Source organism: Poecilia mexicana, unplaced genomic scaffold, assembly GCF_051168715.1.
Source record: "Poecilia mexicana isolate PSO_F unplaced genomic scaffold, ASM5116871v1 scaffold_12, whole genome shotgun sequence".
Classification (NCBI taxonomy): domain Eukaryota; kingdom Metazoa; phylum Chordata; class Actinopteri; order Cyprinodontiformes; family Poeciliidae; genus Poecilia; species Poecilia mexicana.
In genome coordinates, this window is record NW_028263381.1 from 3,722,102 (window position 1) to 3,738,403 (window position 16,302).

General features: G+C 39.4%; 1 protein-coding gene and 1 long non-coding RNA gene across 2 annotated transcripts; one reads left to right on the forward strand and one right to left on the reverse strand.

Moving 5' to 3' along the window:
• Window positions 1-400: 400 nt before the first annotated feature.
• Window positions 401-15,142, reverse strand: LOC106926935 (kinesin-like protein KIF2A). The gene is made up of 21 exons (XM_015002150.2): window positions 14,941-15,142; window positions 13,998-14,092; window positions 13,062-13,181; window positions 12,733-12,787; window positions 11,467-11,586; window positions 10,153-10,253; window positions 9,684-9,779; window positions 9,421-9,475; window positions 8,708-8,870; window positions 7,838-7,928; window positions 7,275-7,338; window positions 7,106-7,197; window positions 6,878-7,020; window positions 6,589-6,793; window positions 5,530-5,640; window positions 5,385-5,452; window positions 4,667-4,756; window positions 3,648-3,792; window positions 2,693-2,794; window positions 2,416-2,551; window positions 401-1,697 (listed from the first exon to the last, which is right to left on the reverse strand). Exons 1-21 carry the CDS (start codon window positions 14,999-15,001, stop codon window positions 1,612-1,614), a joined length of 2,199 nt encoding a protein of 732 aa, XP_014857636.2. The 5' UTR covers window positions 15,002-15,142; the 3' UTR covers window positions 401-1,611.
• LOC148155949 (uncharacterized) lies at window positions 4,686-5,745 on the forward strand. Its single transcript, XR_015764819.1, has 2 exons — window positions 4,686-4,799; window positions 5,424-5,745. It is a non-coding gene; the product is annotated as an uncharacterized LOC148155949 (long non-coding RNA).
• Window positions 15,143-16,302: the final 1,160 nt, after the last annotated feature.

The following is a 16,302-nucleotide window of genomic DNA, read 5'->3' on the forward strand; positions in this document are numbered from 1 at the left end:
GAACACAAACCAAACTGAAATAATTATTTTTGAACCTAAAGAGGAAGCATCAAGAGTTGGCACACGGCTCCATCCATCTGATGTAGTGATGGACCTGAACCTTCAGCGTCAAATAAAGACGGTTACAAAGTCAGCCTTCTATCAGATGAAGGACATTTCCAGGATTAGAGGACTAATGTCACAACAAGAGTTACTTTGTGTCCCCAGAGTCAGAACCAACATGGAGAAACAGCATTCAGTTTCAGTGCATCCACAAATTTGGAACAAACTTCCAGGAAACTGAAAAAACTACTGAAACACAGAGTTTCCTTAAAATAAAGGCTAAAACCCCATTAGCAAGCATAGCATTTAGTACTACTGTAAAAGCCATTAAAAGCCAATACGCTTTACTGCAGGGGTGTCCAAAGTCGGTCCTGGAGGGCCGGCATCCTGCATGTTTTAGTTCTCTCCCTGGTTTAGCGCACCTGGATCAAATGATGGCTCATTAGAGGCCTAAAGGGAACATTGATATGCTGAAAAGGTTGTTACTACCACCAGGGAGAGAACTAAAACATGCAGGATGCCGGGCCTAGAGGACCGACTTTGGGCACCCCTGCTTTACCGTCATTGTTTTAAATTTGAACTGCTGTCACTATTTGTGCCCATGCAGTGAAGGAAAAACAATGTATGAAAAAAACTTTGCCCTTTAAAGTGCAACATGTGACATTTAACACATGTTCACACTTAATGCTGAACTGGAGCATTAGATTGCAACTATTTGGGTGATTTTAGTTTATTCTGTGTCTGCCAAAACAATAAAGTTTTGATTGGACTATTAACATACACATGGCAGGAAAAAGGTCATTTTCCTAGCAGCAAATTGAGACTTTATTTTGAAAGTCTGATCTTTACATGCAACCGCAAGAATGATAAAACCCTGTGGAAAAATGTGCAAAAAATTAGCGTAATTTTTGTCTGTCAAGAGATCCAAACTCCTTCCTGTAAACTTAAAAAAAAAATCTATCTATCTATCTATCTATCTATCTATCTATCTATCTATCTATCTATCTATCTATCTATCTATCTATCTATCTATCTATCTATCTATCTATCTTAAAACTAGTGAAGCTCAGTGCTCGACTAGTAATGTCTGATTTTGCTTCCTACATGTACTTCCATCAGCGCCCTCTACAGGTGACAGAAGGCTGGCTTTGTAATCGTCTTTATGTGTCACTGAAGGTTCAGACATCTTCATTGGATGTCAACACGAGAGGGCGGAGTTACTAATTACCCGTTGCTAAGCATCACCAGGTGAATGATGAACCTTCGATGTGTTTTACTTTTTGACAACCAGATGTTGAACAGGAAGTGGCACTAAATAAACAGCAGGTTCCACATTTGATGGCTTTTTCTGATGCCAGGTGATGCTGGAAAGTTTGTGCATTAATTCCAAATCGGCCTTCCACACAAACCTTGTTGAGACACTGAACGGTGGGGATGGAAGAGCACGTCTGCTCTTTGGTTTAACAGGACGGATGGATGAGGGGGAATGAAATGCATGACCAGCAGAGGGGTCAAAACATTTCTCAGTTTGTCTGTTCCTGTGTGTACAGCGACCTCATCATGGCTGCTTCAGAGCGCTCGAGGCCTCTTGGGGGTTATCTGTTTGCTAGCTTGTTCTTCTTCTTGGAGAGCACAGCGGAAGGACTTGACTTTATCTGAAAGAGGGAATAAAATCATGAATTTTAAGAGTTACACAGTTTAAAATGGGTAAAAGAAAATCCCACAGAGAGTTAGAATGAAAACATTTATGGAAACTGTATAGAAACCGATTCGATGCCAAGATTATCAGGTGTTGTTTATTTCTGGTTTCATTATTAGAAATTTAGAAATCCAGAGATCTAGGAGTCTTTTTTATTTATATACAAATTTATTAATGTTTTACTTCTGGTAGTTTAGTATGACCTACTGAGAGATTAATCTCAGAACATTTCTAGAAAAAAAACAAAGAAATTTTTGAGTTTGAAAAGTTGAAAATCTGCCAGAAAAAACATCTGAAATTTTGAGAATAATCTCAGAAATTTTTGCGGAAAAAAAAAATCGTTGAAATTTGAGTTTCAAGTCAAAAATCTTTACGTTTCAAAAGCTGATTTTTTTCAACTTTTCAAGCTCAGATATTTCAATATTTTATCTCTCAAAACTTTACAAGATTAGTCTATTTTCTAGCAAATTTTCAACTATTAAAACTCGCACAGAAGACAGAGCATAGAATTAGATTGAATAGATCTACCCCTATGGATTGGGCACATTACCACTGATGCCCGATCTTGAATTTGTTTCAATATCGATACCGATACAGATATTATCTGGCCAGTACGTCTCTAGCTTAGAGTCGGGTGAACTGTGTTTAATAACAGCGCTGACGTTGCGTTTTACCCCTCAGCTCGGTCAGGATGTCGATCTTCTGGTCCAGGATTTGCTCCAGCTGGGTTGCATAAGACTCCACGTCATAGTCCACCTCCTCCGTCATCTCTAGAAGAACCTTCTCGTCCTCCAGCCAGCGGATCGACTCCTGGCAACAGCAAACTGCACTGTGATGCTCTGCTGACATCTACAGGTCAGACTCAGTAATTACATGAAAATCCTAACATTTATCCTCTATTTTTCCCCTTACAGAAAAACATCAAAACTCTTGAAGCCTGCACTGCCGTACCTGGAACACGGCCCGGTGGTCCTCCAGCACCTGCTCCTCCATCTCCACCAGCTGAGACACGACTTCATGGAAGGTGAAGAGCTGTGGAGAAACCTCCTCCTCCTAAAAACAAACAGGAGACAGAGACCTTTCTGTCTCACATGAAATCATTCTGACATAAACTCTGATTTAACTTCAGACTGTGAGAAAAAAAAAGTGTGTGTCTTTTTATTTGGTGTATAAAAATATCTGGTCTCAACTGTAAATAACGTCTTTGCATCTCATTACAAAACTGTGCAGTTTGAGTATCCGGCACTTTCAAGGACTTTACCCAGAAATCAAGCACTTCCCAAACCTTGAAAACACCAAATTGAAATTCAAGCATTTTCAAAAACAAAGAAGTATAAAATCACACAGATGAACGAGGAATGAAAACATATTTTTGTACCACAATAATCTTAACTTGCTCGAAAAGGATTAAGATTATGAACTCCTACCCCATAAACTCATACTATATTTTCAGATGGACCCTCATTAATAAACCAAATAATAAATAAATAAATAGAATAAATTAATAAAAATCTTACAAAACTTTTTTCCAGGAAAGAGGAAAGAAATGAACAAAACATAACGTGAAGCACTACGAATACTTTCCAGATGCATCGTGTGTTTGATCATATAGACTTGAATGTTACTTTATTGTGTTTTTATAAATAAAGTTATATATACACCGGTGGCTGTGTTTGCCAGAATTTTATTTATACTGTAAAATTCTGGCACCACAGTTTGATGTTTTCTTTTGTTTGTTTTTTTTACAGTGTGTAATCTGAAGTGATTAAAAGTCTGAATATGAATCTACTTGGTGATCTGCGGTATTTTCCTCATGCTTCAGAGCCAAAAGACTTTTACTTTTAATTACTGTCTCTACTTTCTTGGTTTCTTCTTCTTCTTCTGTGGTTTGTGACGTTTTGCTTACGTTCTGTTCGCAGAGCAGCTTGAGGTCGTCTCTCTGCGGGGAGCTGCCGACCCCCCACTGGGCCTCCAGGACCTCCAGCTGGGTGATGTGCCCCTCCTGGTGGCAGTCCAGAGCTGCTGCAGGGTCCACCGCCAGCTGCTTCATCCTGACAACACATCACAGCTTACAGAGGCGTCAGGAGGAAGAGGAGGGGCTTCAAGGCACAAGTTAGGAGGCGAGATCTTGAAATAAATCAGTTAAATCACTTTAGTAATAACATAACGCAAGTTTAAAACAGATTTTACTTTTTTTCCCCCATTCTTTTGAATTAAGAGACCAAAAGAAGCGTCTCAGTAACTATAGCTGATCTGCAACGATTTAACTGAGATAGCTAAACAGAAAATCATGCCGCACTTTTCAGATTTAGCTCCATTTCCAGCCAGCTCTATCACCGCCATGTTTCACTAACAGGATCTTGTTGTTACTTTAGTGTTAATGAAAGCGTCTTCTTTCACAAAAAAATGTCTCTAAATAAAAAAACATTACAGTTTGACAAAAAGGCCAGAAGGAGCAAGAACACGTTGTCAAGGCGATTTGGTAAATCACTGACATTTCAACATTTTGGACGGCTTTGAATCACATTCAGCTAATGGTCACTAAGCACATCATTTATGAGTAGTTTCGGTCTCTTTTACTGTGTTTAAAAGTGGAAGGAAAATATAAAATCTGGTTAGAATTAGTGAAAAAAGAAGCAACTAGCAGCTTGTAAATGGCAGATCCTTTGTTTCGGACATTTGTCTCCAAGGTAACAACCATAGAAACTATTAGACATCACAGCGGGGCTGATTCTCTCCACAGTGAACCAGTTTTATTGCCACTTTGAGTTGTTTTCTTGACATCTTAAATAACAATAGCAGCCTGTTCAGACGTGTGACCATGAAGGCATCATGTCTACCCTGCTTCCCTTGGAGAGAGAAGACAGATGAATGTTTCTTTGGGGGAAATGTTTTGCGTGACGTAAATGGGTGCAGCGATCGTACTCATAAGTGGGTGAGAGCTCCGAGCGGCCGCCTCCGCCTCCTCCCTGAGAGAAGGGGATATCTGACGGACTGATGCCAAACTCCTTCACCCTGCAGACAGAAGCGGCAGAGGAGAGAGGAGGATCATGTTCAGGTCAGACATATTTAGTTTGTTTACAGCCTCAAACTGTTGCATTAAATAATAAGCAGAGCAGCCATATTGACAGCAGATGTTCAGTATTTGAGGCTGTGGACAGACAGACAGACGGCAGCTGGTTGTGAATGTGCCTCTTCATGCACTCTTATTAATATTTATCTTATTATCTTTAATCTGAATTTTTAATTTTGTAAAAATAAAATAAAATAAGTTTAATATTGACAGAAATTGTTGTGGAAAATTGTTTTGTTTGCCAGATGTTTTATTATTTTGCAATAAATTATTTTCATTTTGGTTTTGATACCCCAAAATGTCCACATAACTTTATACTCTGATCTGTCTATTGATGTAATTTTTCAATATTAAATAACTGATGTTTTGATCAGTCACTCAAATATTTTTTCATTCTTACTTGAGTCATTTTCCAGCTACTTTCTCTTGAGTAAAAATATGAACTAGTGCTACTTTTACTCAAGTCTAATTTTTGGCTGCTCCACCCTCCTCTGCTATGTGACGTAGTTTCTTAAAAACCATAGAAACATTTGAGATGAATGTCTTCTAATCAAAGGAAACTCATTTTACCTGTTGGCATATCTCAGAGTATTTAATGTGTTTTCACAGGAGGCCATCCCAGGAGAAATGGTTGCTATCTGGAGACAGAGAATCATGATGATGCTGTGGGTGTTTACAGCAGCGGGTGCAGTGTCCTTTGCTCCTGATGTCTCACCATGCATGTTCTTGAATTTTCTCCAATGAAGGAGTCTCTGAGGACTTGGGTCAGCTTGCTGGCTCTGAATGGAGTGTGAGGTTTGTTCCTGCCCAGGGCGCGGATGCATTCCTACAGCAGGAGACCAGCAAACCCAAATTCACTCAAAATGATTTAGCATGTAACTATACAGACTGAAGAAGAATAAAGTAAGCATGGCATGCTGGTGACTCTCTGCTCCAGTTTACATATTGTCTCTTTTTTAATTCCCTGTTAGCTTAGATTTATTTTTACACGTTCATGTTGTTTAATTAATTACACAGGTTTTAACATTTTATAAAAATGTAACACAATTCATTGCTTTTTGTTGTTGTTGTTTTTACATAAAAAGGTTCCGGTCAGAACCTTTGTATTAGCCCGTTTCTGGTACGCCTGTAAATCTGACTCACAAGCAACAAATCTCGGCTCATTGAAGGTTCATTGTTGCTTCAAAAAGCAATCTGATTGGACGTAGGAAAACACTATTGTCATGTTCAAGTTGTGCTAAACTGAGTTAGCCTATCAGTGAAGCTATTAGGGGCTATAGTAGCATCTCAGTGCTAAACATGTAGCAGCAGCACAGACGGCCCCAACGCTAAAGTCAGCGTCCGCATTTCTAAAGAATATTTTCAAAGTTCTATGAAAGCTAAATGGATATAACAGCACCAATCTGATGGCTGAATAATCTACTGTGTACAAGTACATTAATAAAAAGATATTTAAGAATGATTTAAAATAAAATAAGTAATAAAAAACACTGCTCTCAAGCTGAAGCTCTGCTCCTTGCTAAAACATCACTGTTCATATTAAACTGCCCCTGTCCTCCACAGAGACATAAACCCAATACTAATGTAATTAAAAATGTTTCTATTTAATATAGATCCTGCTGATGCTGCAGCATTTCCACTAAATGTGCTCAGAGGAACCTGAATACCAGCATGTCAGTGACACAGAGCAGCCTTCCATATGAATCCTCTCTGCTCTGACTCTGTTAGAGCTAATCAGGTTAGCCAGCGGCGTCTGGAGCGGCGGCTTGCTGACCTTCAGCGCCAGCAGGCTCTTGTTGATCTCGGCTCCTTCCAGTCGGGTCTGCCGGTCGGCGCTGGACGTGTCGGCCCCTCTCTCGTTCCCCGCCAGGTCGATGAGCGAGAACTTCCCGTGCATCTTCCCCCGCCGCCGCAGGATGATCTGGAACACGGCGTGGCTCCGAGAGGAGTGAGCGTTCGCTGAGGTCTGACCTGAAGTCCTGGAAACCCAAACGCTCTGTCACATATTTTCTAAACAAACTACTGCAACGTTTGGTTCAGAGTTAAACTCCTCTGGTGTTCACCTGCAGCTGTTTCCCATTTCGATGAGCTTGAGAACATCCTCGGTGCATTTCACCTCCCTCTCCTGCAGCCCCACCACCTGCACCTGCTGCTTCCCGTCCTCCAGGACCCGCAGCTTGGCTTTGCGGTTTAGCAGGTCAAACACCTTTGAACACAAGCAGAGGTACTGTGTAATTAAGCCGCTCCGCCGCTCTGGGTTCAGTCAGCTCTTTGGTTGTTGAGACGCTAACCTTTCCGCTGTAAATCTCAAAAAATGTGGCAAAAACTTGCAGATCCAACTTCTTATAAACGGGTTTCTTCAACATGAGAAAAACATCTCTGGCTGCCGTGAGAATGAGAAATAAAACCCAGTTAATTCGAAGAAATGTTTAACGCAGCAGTGAAACAGGAGAAACTGACCCGACAGTGCGTAGATGCCCTTTGAGCAGTCCTGGTTCTTCCCAGAAAAGTCTCCTCCCATTGTCTGGAATCACACACATTCCAACAGGAATGAAAAACATGAGAGGAAAACTGTTGTGAATGGGGCTGAAATGATTAATCGGATCAATCATGATGGATCAGATAATTGTCAGCTAGTTTAGTTGTTAAGTAATCATAAAATTCATCATACAGGCTTAAAAAAGGCTATTTGCTGAAAAAACTCGCTCACTCAGAGCAGTGATTAAGTTGTAAACCAAAACTGTAATTAAAATAAATAATATTTTGCAATAAAAACAAATCCTGTCTGTAAATATGTTGTACCCTAAACTCATCAAGTGGCAACTTTTAATGTTTTTCTATTATTCTATGAAAAAAGCTTCAATTAGAAATCGACAGAATGTGCCAACTTTTTCTATCTGATTAATCGTCACAACAATTAATCAATTGATCACCAGAATAATTGATCAGTCGTTGGAATAACTAATAGATTAATCGCTGACTAAAATAATGTAGTTATTTCAGGTTCACATGAAAGCCCTCACGTGTGTTTTTCCACTTCCTGTTTGTCCGTAGGCAAAGCAGGTGGCCATCCCTCTCTCAAAAATGGTTTCTACCAGCGGCTGGGCCGTAAACCTGCAGCAGAGAAGAACATGTTAGCAGCAAAACAAATACAAACCTGAGAACTTCTCTGTTGACCCGAATTGGAAAATATTCCAATGATTGGCGAATCTCAAAAATCTGGCTTTTTTCTGGCCAGCAAATGCACCACACTTGTTCTAATAGCTATTATTTAAATATTCCCCAGGAATGTAAATATCATAGTTTGTCCTTCTCACCGGTGGGGTGTTTAAAATCAATTCAGACAAACTATGGAGAGCATTCGAACATACTGAATCATCCGTTGCAGTCAAGAAGGTTTACCCTTTTCAAGCAAAGTTGTATTTTTGCAAGTCAAAAAACTTTCAAACTTAGAAATCTGAAATTGTCCAGTTGTCCCTCCAGTTTTTCGTGATTCCATCATTGCGGAAATTTGCGTAAAATTTTAAAAATCACCACATGGAAATGCATAATTGTGATTATTGCAATTTTTTTCACAAAAAATTGTCAAAAATATTGAGTTTAAGTGACTAACTCCCACCAGCAGGTGGGAATATTTCTTACTTCTTCAACCCTGCTGCCTTTAAGCTCTTTAAAGAATAAAAATGTCTAAGTGTTCGATCTGTCTGCTTGTTACTTTTTCTTCATGTAGATGTTGGAGTGGTTTTAGCTTGAAATAAATATCGCAAAATTCATCCATGCAAATATTTCTAAACAAAATCAATGATATCGATTGTAAAACTCCCCCCAAAAAACAGTCACCTGCAGGGACTGTCTGATGGACGCCTGGCTATGAAAAAAAAGCCCCGACACACCTGTAAACCATTTCATTGGTGGAGCTCTTGTCGAAGGCGTAGTCGAATCGGAACGTCTGGTTCTCCAGGAAGCGGGTCAGGTCCACTTTCTGCTTCGGCTCATGGACCATCACCACATCCTTACTGGGAATGGTGATCACATCCAGATCCTTCACTGATAACTCTGAGGAGGGAGCACAGGCTTTGACTACACACATACATTTAACAAGTCCTTGTTGTTTATTTTTGTGTCAAGTATGAATCAGGTTGAAATAATAAATGTCACATTTACAACATCAATTAGAACTGAAACAATGAGGACATTGTTGTAGCAGCAGCAGTAAGGATTATTGTTGTTTTTCTTTTTTAAATAAAAGCAGTATGTGTTAATGTTTAATTTTCAATATTGTGATTCATAAGCTGCAACATTTTTACTCATGATTATCCTACCATGTGAATCTCATAGCAGGCCATGTGAATGACATGATGACTATCACCTAGGAGAATGTATTTCATTACAAACTGTCATTTCTTTGTCCTGTATCAAGAGCTTTTTTTCCTCAGTGCCTACAGAACGCAGTATCCATGGCAACAACATCTGCTTCCTGTCTCTAGTGAAATCATGTGCGAGCTTGATTGTTGGTTTGAAGCTCAGCTACAGCACAAGGCTTAACTATTAACTCAGACATGGTAACACAGTTTATTATAAAACGGTCTGAACACGCTCTTCTTACCTTTTTTATTTAGGGGACGAGCGCGAACACACACACAGATCCTGTGCTCCTCAATCTGAAACAGAAAAATCATTCTCCATTGAACTTCCTCTGTTTATGTCCTCATTTTCCTCATCTATTATTCCTTGAAATCATTTTCATTCTTGAATCTATTTTGTCTTTTAGAACTACTCCACCGCCTCTTTTCCTCTGTTCATCCTCTGCCTCCATATCTGCAGCAGCTCCTGCTTCCCTGCCCAACCTGTGCGGCGTTTCTGACTCACAGCATCATTGGAAGTTAAAGGTCTGTAGTCCAGGCTGGCCCTGAAGTCTCTGATCATGCACATGATCTCATAGTTGGGTAGATTGACGTCGACCTCCTGCAGTGAGACAGAAAGGAGAAAAACCACAACAAAGAAATCAGCATGTCTTACCGCCATAAAAATATGTTTGTTTGTTTGTTTGTTTGTTTTTTTTTTTTTTTACTTTGCAATGGTTTTTGAATGTCAGGACTAGTAGACTCTGGTTTACTTTTCACTTTAAGTAGATTTTCTTTAAATCAGTCCACTTGTTTTATCAGTCCTGATTCTGTCTAGAAGTTCTCTTTGTAAGCAGAAAGAAAATAAGGAACGGATTTGTTTAAACCAGTAAAACAGAAAGAATCCTTCCTTCACAACCTTCCTCTTTGCTCCACGTCTCTAATCAACTATCGGTGAATGAATGTGTGTGAGTGTGTGTGTGTTCTGTGCTCACCTGCGCCCTCTTCTCTCTGAGCTCTTGCTGCTGCAGACGTCTCTTCTCTCGTTGCTCCTGCAGTTTCTCCACTTCCTTCACACAGTTGGATTTCCTTCGTGCTGGAAACGACAAATCAATGAATTTCATTTTATTTAGTCTTTATTATTTTATTTAACATTTATTTAAAGGCCAGCATTATGTATTTTCCAAGTACATATGCAATTATTATAGCACCTTAACTTGTTCTAAAAATATAATTTAAAAATAATTAGGCCTCTGTCTCTTTAAGAAGCTCCTGCTCTTTCTGAAGCTCCGCCTCCAGGAAGTTACCACAACAGCAAAGCTTTTGACATGTTGATGTCAGACATAATTTTAGCTGCAGATGCATCCTTTGCTATAAATGATCCAGAATAAACTAAAGGAATGTTGTGCTTTTGCACTTTAGGTAATAAAATGTTTCTTATTTAAAAAAAGGAATTGAATTATAGTTTAATTGCATCTTTGAATGAATTTCTAAAGTTGCATAAAATAAGCTGAAGTGGTTAAATGAGAAATCTGCAGGATGTGTCAATATTGTTATCTGATTAATGGACTAATCACCACAATAACTGGTTAATCGTCAAAATAATTGTCAAAATAATCAATAAATAAAATAACTTTTATTTATTTTATTTACTTTTTCTATTGCCTCTCTGTGGTTTCTATGAATCTTTATATGTACTTGTTGGTTTATGAACATTCGAACATTTGATTTATACATAATGCGGCCCAAGAAGGCAAAAGACGCGCTCAAAATGTAACTTTTATCTACAACTAATTTATAAAACAGGGGAAAAAAGGATTTCTGGAAACTTAGCATAGAAAAAAGCCCAGCACATTTGAGGTTGACTTGGCCTTACGTAGATTTAGCTTCTGACTCTAATAGTGCTGGGAGATGATGAGCAGCTTGTATCACATTTAAATGACTCAACAAATAGAAAAAATCATACAACAGTAAAGAGAAACAAATTAAACTTCAACATTTTCCTTTAGTTGCAGAATTTAACAAGATGTACAATTATTAAAAAGTTGCAAGAGCTGCATCTTGATGAGTTTCTTTTTGTATCCACATGTTAGTCGTCCAAACAGCAGGAACTGAAACAAGCGCTGCAGTATGACTCCACCGCCAGTGAAAGAGGCTTTGACTAGATGAGGCCCAGCTGTCTGGGACTGGGAGCATGACATCACTGGATGGGACCGCACCAGAACACAACAACAGAGGGGCTGGACGCACCACTCAGAACCAAAACGGAACCGGGCGCAGACCCATTGTGCCCCGACTGAGCGCGTTACCGTTCTGCTGCTGCAACAGAGTCTCCTTTACTGCAGGCTGGGGGGTGATGGAGGGTGGGGGGGGTTCTGAAGCCTGGCTGTGCTGGCTGGGACGGGCCCGGGTCGTTCCCACCGCTGCAGCTGCAGAGCACAGCAGAGCGTTGGTCGTCGTCACAGATTGGAAAGGGACCAGAAATGACAAAAATGTTGAACTTCAAATTCTGAGATCAGCATTTTCTAGTTAGGGCTGAATCGATTGATCAATTAATCGGATTAATCTTGATGAATCGAATATGAATCGTCTTACTTTAGTCTATAAAGAAAAATCCATAAAATCTACAGAACTTGGACAAAAAATTGTTGTTTCAAGGAGAATGTTCTAGATCAATCATGTTTTCTCACTATAAATTCTAACAAAACTAATCTATAATTTAAACAACACATTAAACATGTTTCCATGTTCACCACTTTACTCCATAGACGCTATTAGGACTGACACGTAGAGAGCATCTTCAGCTAACTTTAATACGACACCACAGGGCAACAATCTGAGATATTCCAGCATTTAAATCAGTTGGATAAAATAAATTTGCATACAATAAACCAATCAGAGTGACTGGAATTAAAAGATTTTATATCTAATCAACAATTATTAGTGATTATTCAAATCTCACCTTTTTTTCCTGATCAGTGAATATAGCACGCATTAGCATGAACAGGTTGTAGCTGACAGGTAAAACTGCAAAGCTGCAATGGAAACACTTTCTTATTGACTCATGAGTCACATGATCAACAACTGGATGTTACTACTGGAGAAAACGACAAAGAAGACAACAGGAAGTAGCTGGAGGAAGACGGCGCAGCGTGTTTTTTAATGACTTGTTGTATGTGTGGTTTAAATTTATTTCTTATTTATGAAAACAATGCAATAGCGAACATGTGGGTTTTTTTTCAACAGAAGCAGATTTTTTTTCTTTTGCTAAGATTTGTGCACATTTGTAACATAAACGCAACTACTATAGATTTGTGCAAAGTTCTGAAATAAACTAACTCACCTGTTCACAAAAATATTTCATCACACACAGCCACGTTTTCGATTTACAAAATCATACATCAGGGTATCAAATTTTGACTTTCTCCATCTTCCATAAACAGACATTTTTCACTAACTTCACCAGAAAGTGTCCAGTAACAGCAGGGGGTCAATATTTCCTTAACTAACAACAGTAGGAGTATTCAAAATGGAAACCGACGCCACTCAAGACTCAGTCAGTGGGTCAAACATACCTCTGTTCTCCCGCGGAGCATTTTCAGGTTTAGGAATCGCTGTGATCCGTCGGGTCTAAAAATGTAACAAAAGTCAAACATTTAATAAAATAAGAAGCACACATGCTGAACAAAACACACTCAGGAAGTCATATGCTTCTGTCACTGATGCAACAGTGTAGACTGAAAGTTTAAACCTTACGAAAATGAATCTTTTCTTAGTTTAAAATAATGAATCTATGTCATAAATTGTATTAAATAGTTGCAGTGGCAGGTTTTTTTGAAATTCCACACATTAACCTAAAAACAGGACATTTTTATCACGGTCTGTTGTTAAGTGAAGAGCAGACCTTGGGGACTTTGCTGGCTTTAGTGATGCTAGACGGAGGAAGAGGAGCCTCGGGACTCTGAGGTATTTCTTCATCAGGAACGACATCTGGATTCAAAGCGAAGATGCTCTCCAGGTCGATCTGAGGAACACAAGATGACCACAAGCTGTTTATCTGTGTGAGAGCTGAAATAAAACCAGAATGGAACAATTACAGCGAGTTTGGTGGCAAAGTTTAGGAAAGGGAGCAGCTCTAACCCAGAACATTTATGATCCACTGTGGCACATAATATTTTATACTTTCAAGTTTAAAATGTTTATTTTCACACATGATGTCTTTGTTTTCTTTATTTCCAAAAGCTTCTCTTTCTGTTTCAGTAATAATTTCAATAACGTATAAAATATAAGAAACCCTCATTTCATTTACACAGATCAATAAGTCAATATTTATTATTAAGGATAATAAATATTCATCCCATTGAAAGAATCTGAGCTAACTGTGTTAAGGTACTTTACCTTTCAGTTTGTATTAAATGCTTAAAACACAATGTATTAGAAATAGTAACAAAAGAAATCTCTAAAAAGTGTTCTCGTTAAGTTTTTTGGCGTTTAGCAAATAGGAATAATTTTGGTAATTCTAACTGACCTAAAACAATAAAAGTTTATTCTGATTTAACAGTGAGAGAAAAAAGTGTTTGTGTGAAAATATCTGGGTTCAACTTTAAAAAATAATTTTTTCCAATTTTAGGCTTTTAATCAAACGTTATATTACACTCTATTACAAAATTGAGCACTTTCAAGGATTTTTATATAGAAATCGCATTCCAAACCTTGAAATCAGTGAACTGAAATTAACGCATTTTCAGGGATTTTAAGCGCCCTGACTCTAGTGTGTTTCAGATCATGATAAATTCGACTTAGTGGGATAAAACACAAGTCAGAGCAGCGGCAGGTGTACCTCCTTCCCCTTGGTGTCTCCGTTCTCGATCCACTCCACCGTCACACTCTCATTATCTTCGTGTAAGGACGTGACCATGGCCTGGTGTATTCGCCCTGCGGTGAGGATGCAGACACAGGTAAATTCTGATGCATGACTGCAGATGCTGCTGGATCCTAAAAGTCAAATCCAAACTAAACCAGCCGGTTTAGTGCAAACCATGTTCATCTTTTTACAAGCTTTTCTTTTGTTGTGTTTGATAACAAAAATAAGCGAAATCAAAATGCTTCAGGATGTAATTTTATTAAAAACCATCATGATGCCAATGGGTGTGGCTGATGTGACTTTTCCCTGTCAGTCAATTAATTTGCTGCTCAAGCTAATCAGCTGCTTTAAGCTAAAATCATCATAGGGGAGGCAGTAGTGAGGTCAGACCCAGCAGGGATCAGCTGTTTCTGTTTTTCTTCTTTTAATGAGGTATAATGAAGTGAGAGGGGAGAGGCCCATGCAGCCATCCTTCAGTCCAGCATTCAAAGGCCACAGCTGGATGCTGCAGTGCAGAGCGGTGGATGAATACACCCCGTCCCACACCGGAGGCTTTAATGCCGTGACGCAGAGGCAGCGGGGCAGGTGTTCATCCCGTTCACAGCCGGACAGCCGCGCAGGTGGACGGACCCGCCCGCCCGTCCGACTGGCTGGCTGTCGGTCTGCTGCCCTGCAGGCCTACCGGCTTCAGACTGCATGACTAACATGCGACAGTACGGGGCGGAGGAGCGGAACAGCCGTGTGTTTACAGGCCTTTCCGGCTCACACCGCGCAGCTTTTTAACACTACAACCCGGAGAAAGTGCTCATGTGACCAGCTTGCATTAACTAGCAAAGGAGCCGTCGGTGCTGCTCGCTCGTCTCCTCCGGACCAGCCGGATGGAGCGGCGTGTGCGCGCGCTGCTGGGCCGGCCACGTACCGTCGCTTCGCTTTATTTCCACGTAAATGCCCACGAATATCTTCCCGAAAATCCCGGCCATTTCTCCCCCGTGTCGTCTTCGCCTTGTCGCCCAGTCCACTTTGTGCAATGCTGCGGAGACTGAGAGGTCACTGGCGGCCAGTCAAAGGAAAGGCAGCGGAGAGGAGAGAGCAGAGGAGCTGGTGCGCATGCGCGCATCTCTCGCCAAACCTCTAGCATCCTCCGTTAGTCCTCACCTGCTTACAGAGGACTTCAGCCGACATGGTCACCTTCTGTTTGTCTTACGAAAGTAATTTTAAACAACTTAAAAAGACTACTTAATATTTTTTGTTCTGGCATAAAACCACAACAAAAATTGTACTCAAGTAAGAATACTTCAATATATTTTTATTTGAGTAAAATTAAAAAGTAGACATGAAAATGCTCAAGTAAGAGTAAAAAAAGGATTTGGTAAAAGGCTACCCAATATCAATCAATCAACATTAAGAAATTACATAATCAGATGAAAGAAATATGAAACGTTTTTGGTATTTTACAGACCAAAATGAAAACAATTCATATAAATGACATAATTACAAAAGCAAATGTTGTATTTCAGTTTAATGGTTATAGTTTCAATTCTACATCAGGAGGCATTGTTTTTATTGCATAGCACACTTACAGTATGATGAGAGAAGAAAAAACAGTGATTACTTGGACTTAAGCACAAGATGGCAGCAGAAGCCTTCAGGAGGAAAAACACAGTTTTCCTCTGCATGTTTAATAAATGTGTACTCATAATACAACAAGGCTCTGTTATGTATCGGTGTTTATTGTTAGTATTTAGCTTTGATTTTTTTTATGATGTATCCCAGCAATTCTTCTGCTCAAAGTTTGATTATAAATTTCTAAAACAAACAAACAAAAAAAACATTAGGATTAAGATACGCAAACCAAATCTGCAGATTTTTCTGTGTAAAGCAGTTAAAGCATTAGATAGAAGTTAAATAAACTAAGCAGACATCAGTAGTTAATAATAAACAGAAATGGGACGAATTTGCTTCATATTTTTGTTGCTCTCTAATGCAGCACTCTAATACCCTAAAGACTTTTCCCCCCTCACCATTTATTTATGCCCTTTGAACAATTTATCAATGTACTGCAATAATTTGTATATTTTGATGGCAAAGAAATAAACTGTAAAGTACTGAAACTGCACATTTTGAATATGATAACCAATGAAAATTGAGCTATGCAAGACGGCCAGAGGGACCGAGAGCCGCCTTCGAGGAGCAGAGCTGCAGTTTCCAAGCATCCGACTCACAGAGCACCCCTCCCTCACTCAGCCCCTTCAGACTAGCCAGCAGCAATTAGAAAACATCT

Bases quoted from the DNA above. Each gene is read 5' to 3' on its own strand.
- LOC106926935 (XM_015002150.2), bottom strand. From the start codon at position 15,001: ATGGCCGGGATTTTCGGGAAGATATTCGTGGGCATTTACGTGGAAATA. The intron at 9,476-9,683 runs GTGAGTCAGAAA...TTTCTGTTTCAG, and splicing joins CTTTAACTTCCAATGATGCT to ATTGAGGAGCACAGGATCTG. The intron at 7,021-7,105 runs GTTAGCGTCTCA...TTGTGTTCAAAG, and splicing joins TTGAGATTTACAGCGGAAAG to GTGTTTGACCTGCTAAACCG.